The sequence below is a fragment of the Scomber scombrus genome, unplaced genomic scaffold (assembly GCF_963691925.1).
Source record: "Scomber scombrus unplaced genomic scaffold, fScoSco1.1 SCAFFOLD_256, whole genome shotgun sequence".
NCBI lineage: Eukaryota > Metazoa > Chordata > Actinopteri > Scombriformes > Scombridae > Scomber > Scomber scombrus.
This window is the reverse complement of record NW_026910179.1, coordinates 1-10,546: the sequence shown is the minus strand read 5'-3', so window position 1 is coordinate 10,546 and position 10,546 is coordinate 1. Positions and strand designations below refer to the sequence as shown.

Genomic DNA, 10,546 nt, shown 5'->3' with positions numbered 1-10,546 from the left:
GGTGGGAGGGAGGAGGGAGGGAGAAAGGAAAAGAGGAAGGGAGGAAGGTAGGGGTGAGGGAAGGAGGGAGGAAGGGAGGAAGTTAGGGGTGAGGAAAAAAAGAGAAGGAGGGAGGGAGGAAAGGATTACTTTCAGATTCAAACTGAGATAATAAATAATATTTGCTTTATTTTATTTATCATGTTTTTGAATTTTTCAGCCCTTAAATCTCACAGTTCTTTTTTTTGGCACTAATGAGCTTCCATACACAGCTGAGTGTTTCTAGGTTGCATCGGATCAGTCGGACCAGCAGATGGCAGCAAAACAAAGAGTTTAACCCTCCTGTTGTCCTCGAGTCAAGGAAGGAAGGGAGGGAGAAAGGAAGGAAAGGAGGGAGGAAGGAAGAAGGAAGGAAGGATGGAGGGAGGAAGGATGGAAGAAGGAAGGGAGGATAGAGGAAAAAGGAAGGAAAAACGAAGGAAGAAAGAAAGAAGGAGGGAGAAAGGAAAGGAGGAAGGAAAGGAAGAAGGAAGGGAGAAAGGAAGGAGGGAAGGAAGGGAGGAAAGAAAGGAGAGAGGAAGGAAAGAGAAGGAGGGATGGAGGAAAGAAGGGAGGAGGGAAGGAAGGGAGGAAAGAAAGGAGAGAGGAAGGAAAGAGAAGGAGGGATGGAGGAAAGAAGGGAGGAAGGAAAGGAAGGAGGAAGGAAAGAGATGGAGGGATGGAGGAAAGAAGGGAGGGAGGAAGGAAAGGAAGGAAGGAGGGAAGAAAGAAGGAAGGAGGGAAGGAAGGGAGGAAAGAAAGGAGAGAGGAAGGAAAGAGAAGGAGGGATGGAGGAAAGAAGGGAGGGAGGAAGGAAAGGAAGGAGGGATGGAGGAAAGAAGGAACAGTCAAAACAGACGGGGAAGTTTAAACAGTTTAACTGCTGAGAAACAAATCAGACTTTAAATGTCTCCAACTGCATATAAACATGTTTAAAATTATATCAGGATTATATTATTATTATTATTATTATTAGTTTTGTACATTTATTTCAATTCAAAACGTAATTAAAGCAAACAGCTCATGTGGGTCCATATCACAATAAAATACACAAGAATATGAACAAAGTACACATTTTAGGTATTTGTACTTTACTGTAGTACAGTTTGAGGTACTTATACTTTCTCACAGTCTCACTGTAAACTCACCGATAAAGTTCAGTGATTAAAAAAATGTAAAAGTCTGACAAAACATCTTCAATCAAGATCCTCTTACAGTCCTTTTCCTGAGCTTTCAGCTGCTTCTACATGATCTTCATCAGTGGATCCAACACAGTAAGTTACTCTGACATTAAACAATAAAACTAACAAAATAACAAAGATTCAAATCTGATTCTGGAAGAAATACTGAGATACTTTACTGCAGTAAAAATACCAGAACAGTAATATAAAATACTACATTACAGTAAAGTACTGCAGTATTATGAGCGATGTAGTATGCAGTATTACAGTAAAAGTACTGCAGTATTATAGTGATGTAGTATGCAGTATTACAGTAAAAGTACTGCAGTATTATAGTGATGTAGTATGCAGTATTACAGTAAAGTACTGCAGTATTATAGTGATGTAGTATGCAGTATTACAGTAAAAGTACTGCAGTATTATGAGTGATGTAGTATGCAGTATTACAGTAAAGTACTGCAGTATTATAGTGATGTAGTATGCAGTATTACAGTAAAGTACTGCAGTATTATGAGTGATGTAGTATGCAGTATTACAGTAAAGTACTGCAGTATTATGAGTGATGTAGTATGCAGTATTACAGTAAAGTACTGCAGTATTATAGTGATGTAGTATGCAGTATTACAGTAAAGTACTGCAGTATTATAGTGATGTAGTATGCAGTATTACAGTAAAAGTACTGCAGTATTATAGTGATGTAGTATGCAGTATTACAGTAAAAGTACTGCAGTATTATGAGTGATGTAGTATGCAGTATTACAGTAAAGTACTGCAGTATTATAGTGATGTAGTATGCAGTATTACAGTAAAGTACTGCAGTATTATAGTGATGTAGTATGCAGTATTACAGTAAAAGTACTGCAGTATTATGAGTGATGTAGTATGCAGTATTACAGTAAAGTACTGCAGTATTATAGTGATGTAGTATGCAGTATTACAGTAAAGTAGTGGTTTGGTCCTCTGACTGATATATTATTATTATGACATCATTAGATTATTAATAGTGAAGCATCAGTGTTAGAGCAGCATGTTACTGTTGTAGCTGCTGGAGGTGGAGCTAGTTTACACTACTTTATATACAGTTAGCTAGTTTAGTCCAGTGGTTCCCAACCTAGGGGTGGGGCCCCTCCAAAGGGTCGGCACGTGACTATTAATGAGTTTTATATTAAATATTATTATTGTGTTTTTTCAGCTGATTCACTGTTTAAATAATCGGGTGATATAATGGAGTGGGGGGGTGATGTGTGTTTTTTTTAGGGGAGGTGGGGGTGGGGGTGGTGACGTCCATTGAAGATGAGCATGACGAGTAGGAGGAGTTGTGACGTCACAGCGCTCCGCAGTGCTGCTGTCTGAGGCTGCTCCGTGTTTCTCCTCCAGGAAGCGATTTAACTTTTCCTCCTCTGCTCTCTTTCTTCTTCCTCTTCTTCTACTTTTTCCTCCTCCTCCTCCTCCTCCTGTCTCTCTTTCTCCTTCCTTCAACTCCTTTTATTCTGTGCGTGCGGCTCCATGCGGGGCTCCTTCCCGCAGCAGCGCAGACAGCAGCGGGCCTTGCGGTGAGCCCCGCCCCGGCCTCCCGCTCCCTCCGGCCGGCCGAGCCTCCCGGCTGAGCCCCGCTGAGGTGGCCTCCTTCCCGGGGAGAGATGCTGTAGAGCAGCCGGCGGAGGAGATGCTGCTGCCGGACTGAAGAGAGCAGAAAGCCGCGGAGGGATCCAGAAAGATGTCGAGCAGAGTCCGCCTGACCCCGGTGAGCGAGGCTGAACAGGTGGGTCTGCACGATTATCGATTATTGATTATTGATTATGCTCAAATACTTACTTAATTATGCTTATTAGCTCTGTTATTGGTGGCGTTTAATCATCTTCATCATCCAGTCATTGTCTGTATTAGTTTTATTATTGATTCAGTTCATTTTATTATTAATGGAGTTTAAATATGTCTAATATTGATTGATTTTTATTGATTAAGTTAAAAATTGGAGTTTAAATATTAATTATTAATGGAGTTTTAGCTTTAGTAGAGTTTATATGTGATATTGGTGGATTTTGATTAGTTTAACTGTTGATTGATTTCGATTAGAGTCATTATTGATTGATTTTGATCAGTTGTACTTCGGGCTGGGCAATATATTGAAATTATAGCGATATCGTGATATGAGACGAGATATCGTAATATCGCGATATGACATCATAGTCGTCTTTTCTTGGTTTTAAAGCTGCATTACAGTAAAATATATAATTTTCTAAACTTACCAGACTGTTTCTAGTGTAGCTGTTCTGTTATTATTTCATATTGTTGTAATATCGATATCGAGGTATTTGAAGAAAGGTGGATGGAGGAAGGAAATAAGGAAGTGAGAAAGGAAGGATGGAAGGAGGGAGGGAGGGAGGAAGGAAAGAAGGAGGGAGGGAGGATGGAAGGAAGGACAGAAGGATGGAAGAAAGGGGGATGAAGGAAGGGAGGAAGGAAAGGAAGGAGGGAAGGAAAGAAGGAGGGAAGGGAGGAAAGAAGGAGGGAAGTAGGAAGGAAGGAAGGACAGAAGGATGGAAGAAAGGGGGATGAAGGAAGGAAGGAGGGAAGGAAAGGAAGGAAGGAAGGAAGTTCTAGTTTCATCATTGATGGATTTTTGGGGTCTAAAGTTGACTGAAAGCATCAGAAACAGTTTTGATTGATGTGCAGATCAGCTGATCAGTGCCTTGCTCAGAGGCTCAGCGGCAGCAGTTGCTTACAGCTTCAGAGCTGGTTGGCGGAGGAGGATCGGAGAGTTCGGGAGGGTGTGTAGATGTGAATATGATGGTGCCAGGTTGGGAAGGAGTAGAATCTTATTGAGTAGAACTGGATCACGCCACTATTTGCTCGGGTTTGGTGATGTTTGTTTGTTTCTCAGGTGCGAAAAACGACATTTTAGAAGAAACTCTCTGAAAACTGTGACGCATATTTCACTGGAACTACTTTTCTACTGAAGAAATAGTCCCAATAAGAACTGTTGACAGACTGTTTAAAAGGTTTAAAGGTGCATCAGTGATGATAATGACCAGCTGTTAAAGGTCAGACGCCACTGACAGAACAGCGTTTCTGCACATGCTCAGTAGCGTCCGCCTAACACAGAACTTCTCTACAGAGACTGAAAACATGATCGATGTTATCAGTGTTTGTTTCTGTTTCTAAACTAACTAACGTGACGGTATCTCAGTGATCAGTGATAATTATCAGACCGCTGCGTGTACGACTGATTTAATGCTAATAAACACGATATTTGCGGCGGCCCGGTTGGAGTTTGAGGTTTGGGGATTGTTAGGTTCGTCTGTCGTTCCAGCTGAAATTTCAGACTGGGAACTAAAAAACAAAAAAATTCTGACTACAACTGGATCACACCACTATTTGCTCGGGTTTGGGGATATTTGTTTGTTTCTCAGGTTCCTGTTTCCGTCTCGATACCGTCGAGCTATGCAGACGTTCGTTGGTGCTGCGAAAAACTTGATTTTAGAAGAAACTCTCTGAAAACTGTGACGCAGATTTAACTGGAACTACTTTCCACTGAAGAAATAGACCCAATAAGAACTTGTTGACAGACTGTTTTAAAGGTTTAAAGGTGCATCAGTGATGATAATGACCAGCTGTTAGATTGTTTAGGCTCCAAAGGCCAGATCGATGTTATCAGTGTTTGTTTACTAACTAATGCGTTACTATCTCAGTAATCAGTGATAATTATCAGACCAGCAAACAGCAGCTTAGTAGAGACTTTAGTAATGTATCGAGACATTAGGGCTGCTGGGCAAATAATGGAAAACTAATCTAAACCGACATTTAGAAACTCTAATGGACTTAATCTGTTGCCATGACAGCAAAAGTTGCATATCTTTAACCCTCCTGTTGTCCTCGAGTCAAGGAAAGAAGGGAGGAAGGAAGGATGGAAGGGAGGAAGAAGGAAGGAAAGGAGGAAGGAAGGGAGGAAGGAAGGGAGGAAGAAGGGAGGAAGAAGGATGGAAAGGAGGGAGGGAGGGAGGAAGGAATGGAGGATGGAAAGGAAGGGAGGAAGAAGGATGGAAGGGAGGAAGAAAGGAAGAAGGAAGGAAGGGAGGAAAAGAGGAAGGGAGGAAGGTGGGGAGGAGGAAAGAAGGAAGGAAAGAAGGAAGGGAGGAAGGAGGGAAGAAAGAAGGTAGGGGGAGGAAAGAGAGAGAAGGAGGTAGGGAGGAAAGGAGGAAAGGAAAGAAGGAAGGGAGGAAAGAAGGAAGGGAGGAAGGTAGGGAGGAGTTAAGAAAGAGAAGGAGGAAGGGAGGAAGGAAGGAAGAAAGAAGGTAGGGGGAGGAAAGAAAGAGAGAAGGAGGGTGGGAGGAAGGAAGAAAGGGGGATGGAGGTAGCCAAAGTTTAGTTGGTTTAAAGCTTCTTTATGGTTTTTAGACAACAAAGACGAACCTAGAAAACTCGGCAGAATGATCCTTTAATATTGAACACTTTGAGGTTTGAGGTGTTTATTGTTGGGTCTGATGGACTTTAAAGGAAAGATGAGAACATACAGACGCTGCGGCTACTAAGAGCTTCTTTTAGCTCCTAGCTTTGGTTTTGCTGAAGCTAAAGAGACAGATGTGCTTCTCAGGAAACCATAAAACCACAGAGAGTGTAATATAAATAATAATAAGATAAATAATAAAGACTGATGGTAGAAAGCTAACAGGACGTCGTTGGGGCTGAAAATGTTCAGATTTTAGGTGAGAAGTTACTTTACTGTTGGACTTTTACACAATGAGGTTATAATAAATCATCATTATTATTATAAAGCATGAAGAGAGAGGGATAGTTTAACTCCAACATATATATAAACATTCAGTATATAGTGTGATACATCGAGTTCTTTCTCTTTAAATGAGGAAACTTTAACTTTAATTGATGGTTTATGGATCAATCAACTGTTATTATATCAGTATATTAATATGAATCCCAGCACAGAGGAACCTTATAAAGTCACATCAAGAGTCATGTGATCAGCTGTTAGTGTGTGTGTGTGTGTGTGTGTGTGTGTGTGTGTGTGTGTGTGTGTGTGTGTGTGTGTGTGTGTGTGTCTCTGATCTTTTACCCTTCATCATGTCTTCGGCTTTCTGCATATTATTGATTTCCTTTTCCCAAAATACACTGCAGCATGTGACTCTGGTGATGTCATCATACCTCGACACCCCCCCCTCCCCCTCCTTCTCTCTCTCTCTCTTTCCTGGTGTGGTGACCTTTGACCCCCGGCGGTCACTGTGTCTCTGTTTCCTCTCTGATGAATGACTCTGCTCCTTTTGCTCTGTCACCGTGGCAACGTGTGTTTACTATGGGATTCCTCCCCCGGTCCCACACAGAGTCCCAACCAGTCCCTGAACTCTGACCTCTGACCCCCCTCTGTGTGTGTGTGTGTGTGTGTGTGTGTGTGTGTGTGTGTGTCTGTGTGTGTGTGTGTGTGTGTGTGTGTGTCTTTGTGTGTGTGTGTGTGTGTTGGTGTGTGTGTGTGTCTTTGTGTGTGTGTGTGTGTGTGTGCGTCTTTGTGTGTGTGTGTCTTTGTGTCAGAGGAGGTTAAAGTTCTCAGTAGATACTTGTGTAGAAACAGACTCTGGTAAATAATAAATACTGATTCAACTTCTTTACTCCAGTCAAAGTAATAAAGTTCAGCCTCTGAAATGAACTTAAGTACAAAAGTAAAAAATAGGATAATTTTCCTCTTTTGTTAAAAGTATCACTGGACCCAGTCTGGTTCTGCTGCCAGACAGAAAATCTACAGCGGGTAAAAAAAGTATTCAGCACGTCCCCATTTTTCTCATTAAATATATTTCCAAAGGTGCTATTGACATGAAACAGCTCCAAGACGCCTCTTGTAGGCAGAAACTAGTCTCATGCATTACCCAGGTGTGATTTTCACCCAATCTTCCCAGGCGGGTAGTTCTGGTCCTCTGCAATGAGGCCAACGCGGAAGTAACTTAAAACTGCATTCTATCAAAAGGCCACCAGGGGGCGACCGTTTTGGTGTCAAAAGGACTTCCGTCTCTATACAAGTCAATGGAGAATTCACCAACTTCTCACTTGATTTCTAACCTCAGTAAACGTTTTCAAAATGTGTTTATGGTCTCAATCGCTAGTTTAAAGCCTTCTTCAATGCAGTATGATGTTCATTTGGGACATTTTGGCCTCCCTGATTTTATATGTGACGATAAAGCAGGGTATGCATTAGGGCGTGGCTACGTGGTGATTGACAGGTTGATTGGTTCACAGGTTCAGGAGGGCGCCTCATGCTCCTCCTGATGCCCATATAAGTAGAATCCATGTTTTTATTTTTCCCAGCATGCACCTGAAATTTTCAAGATGGCGCTGCTCAGATCCAATACTATTGGTCTCCGAGCAGCAGTCCACAAACCAATGGGTGACGTCAAGGATGTTACGTCCATTTCTTATATACAGTCTATGGTTCTTCCACACAGACAGTCTTCAAATCTTGAAGGTTCAGTGGGCTTCTTCTATGAACTCTGATCTTTAGTTCATTCCATAGATTTTCTATTGGATTCAGGTCAGGTGATCGGCTGGGCCATTGCAGCAGCTTTATTTTCTTTCTCTGAAACCAATTGAGAGTTTCCTCGGCTGTGTATTTGGCGTCATTGTCTTGCTGAAATGTCTACCCTTCGTTTCATCTTCATCATCCTGGTAGAAGGTGGCAGATTTTTATCAAGAATGTCTCGCTACATTTTTCCATTCATCCTTCTTTCAATTATATGAAGTTTGCTATTTGTGTGTTATGGAGGGGATGGGTGCTATTGTCCTGTATCTGGAGGAATTCATGGAGGATGAAGGATGGAGGAAATAAGGAAGGAAAGGAGGGAGGGAGGAAAGAAGGAAGGAGGGAGAGAGGGAGAAAGGAAAAGAGAAAGGGAGGAAGGAAGGACAGACGGAAGGAAGGAAGGGAGGAAAGGAGGGAGGGAGGAAGGAAGGATGGAGGAAATAAGGAAAGAAAGGAGGGAGGGAGGAAGGAAGGAAGAAGGAAGGAAAGGAGGGAGGAAGGAAGGAAGGATGGAGGAGGGAGGAAGGAAGGAAAGGACGGAGGAAAGGAAGGAGGGAGGGATGAGGGAAGGGAGGAAGGAAGAAGTAAGGAAAGGAGTGAGGAAGGAAGGATGGAGGAAATAAGGAAGGAAAGGAGGGAAGAAAGAAAGGAGGGAGGAAGGAAGGAAGGGAGGAAGGAAGAAGGAAGGAAGGATGGAGAAAGGAAAGGAGGGAGGAAGGAAGGATGGAGGAAAGGAGGGAGGAAGGAAGGAGGGAGGAAGGAAGGAAGGAAGGAGGAAATAAGGAAGAAAAGGAGGGAGGAAGGAAGAAGGAAGGAGGGAGGGAGGGAGGAAAGAAGGCAGCGGGGGAGTCTGAATCTGTTGCTGAATGAGCTCCTGAGATTATCCAGTGTTTTATGGAGGGGATGGGTGCTATTGTTTTAATTCTGTCCTCAGTCACCTCATCCAGAGTGCTTAGTTTCAGACCACAGACAGGGCCTATTGGCATCTTTTACTAAGCTTCATTAAGCTTTATTAGTGTCTGAGGCAGTAGGACAGTTAACAGTTCGGGTTTTATTGGAGACAGTAGCTGACGAGTCGATGATCTTTCTCCCTCGCTCGGTGTCGGGTGTCACGGCGGCGCTCTGTGATGTCATCTGGCTGAAGGAGTAACAGGAGACGTCTTTGTCACCTCCACATGATTTTAGACGCTGTCAGACCGGATAGTATCAGATCCAGAGAGCAGAAGTACAACTGTCCTCTGAGTCTGCAGGAAGAGCCATCAGCTGTTAAGCCTCCATCACTGCAGTGAGCCAGCATGATTTCCATGTTTAAAGTAGAAAATAAAGGTTTTAATCTACAAATAAATATATAAGCCAATGTGGTTTAGTTTAAATTTAAAGGGTTAAAATGTGAAAATAAACGTATGAATAACTTGCACACATTCTTTTTTTGTGGACCCAGCATCAAATTTCTGCTTTTAATCCATTTATAGAGAATATATTAGAGGATTATGGCAAAAATGTCTAAGTGGTGTAACCATAAAAACTTTGTACCAAATAATTCAACTTGCTTAAAAACAGTAAATTGTCAATAAAACACCATATCAACTAGTTTGGCATGATCTTACATTATAACTTTTATATTAAATAAAGGTAATGGAATACAATTGTTCTAAATATTACATTTACTCTGGTTACCATGGAGATCAGGAAACATTTACATGTTTTAAATGAAGTCATTATTAGTATAAGTCCACTTAAATACACTGTAGGTGATAAAATATGTAATATGTATCATTCTTTTGTGGTTACACCATTTGACATTTTCAGGAGCATTCAGTCTTACTTTTGGTAAAAAATGGTGTAAATGTCATTTCAAATGATATAAAACCAACAAAAATACTAAATGTACATTTTAACAAACCTGATGCTGCTTTTAAAACTAGTTTAACTGATTTATGAATTCATCATCTTACCAACACTTATTAGTTACTGACCCACGTTCCTCTTGTTCATACTGACTAATAAAAGATGCCGTTTAAAACTAGTTTTTAAGATGTTTAAGGTCTTTTTCTGTATTCATCCATTTATGAAACAATTATTAAAACAATAAAACCTTAATTACACATTGATCCAGTTTTCTCTTATTGAGAACTGGGCGTAACTCGGACGTCCATGATGTCTTGCTGCGGAGCCGCTGAGTTCAGTCTGAATTTATCTCCTATAAAACTAACAAAAATACTAAATGTACATTTTAACAAACCTGATGCTGCTTTTAAAACTAGTTTAACTGATTTTAGACTTCATCATCTTACCAACACTTATTTATCACTAACCCTTATAAATAACGTTATCAATTACAAATTTCATACCTACAATAATATTGATGCCGTTTGCAGCTTCTCCTGTCTCTCCTCTCAGATCAGATCTTTAAACATTTCTAATAAATCTTTTTGTGTTTTTCTATCAGCCGAAGCCTTCAGACGGCCTCCCCGAACCTCCGGCGCCGCCCACTAAATCCTCGAGCCGCCACAGTCTGCCGCGATGCCGAAGCTCCGTCACGTCGGCCGCAGACGAACAGCCGCACGTCGGAAACTACAGACTACTGAAGACCATCGGGAAGGGAAACTTCGCCAAAGTCAAACTGGCCAGACACACGCTGACGGGCCGAGAGGTGAGAGGAACAGACAGAGAGGCAGAATTTAAAGGAGGGAAGGGATGGAGGAAAGGAGGGAAGGAAGGGAGGAAGGAAGGGAGGACATGAGGCAGTTTTAAAGGACCAGTTCACAAGATTATAAACAAGTTAATATTAAGTGCTGTACTCATTCCTCCTGTTCATACTGACTAT

General features: G+C 41.7%; 1 protein-coding gene across 1 annotated transcript; it reads left to right on the top strand.

The window, feature by feature from the left end:
* Positions 1-2,657: 2,657 nt before the first annotated feature.
* LOC133976781 (serine/threonine-protein kinase MARK1-like) lies at positions 2,658-10,372 on the top strand (the record flags this gene model as incomplete). The annotated part of the gene is made up of 2 exons (XM_062414979.1): positions 2,658-2,961; positions 10,169-10,372. Coding segments are annotated over exons 1-2 (249 nt in total), but the record flags the coding sequence as incomplete, so codon positions are not given.
* Positions 10,373-10,546: the final 174 nt, after the last annotated feature.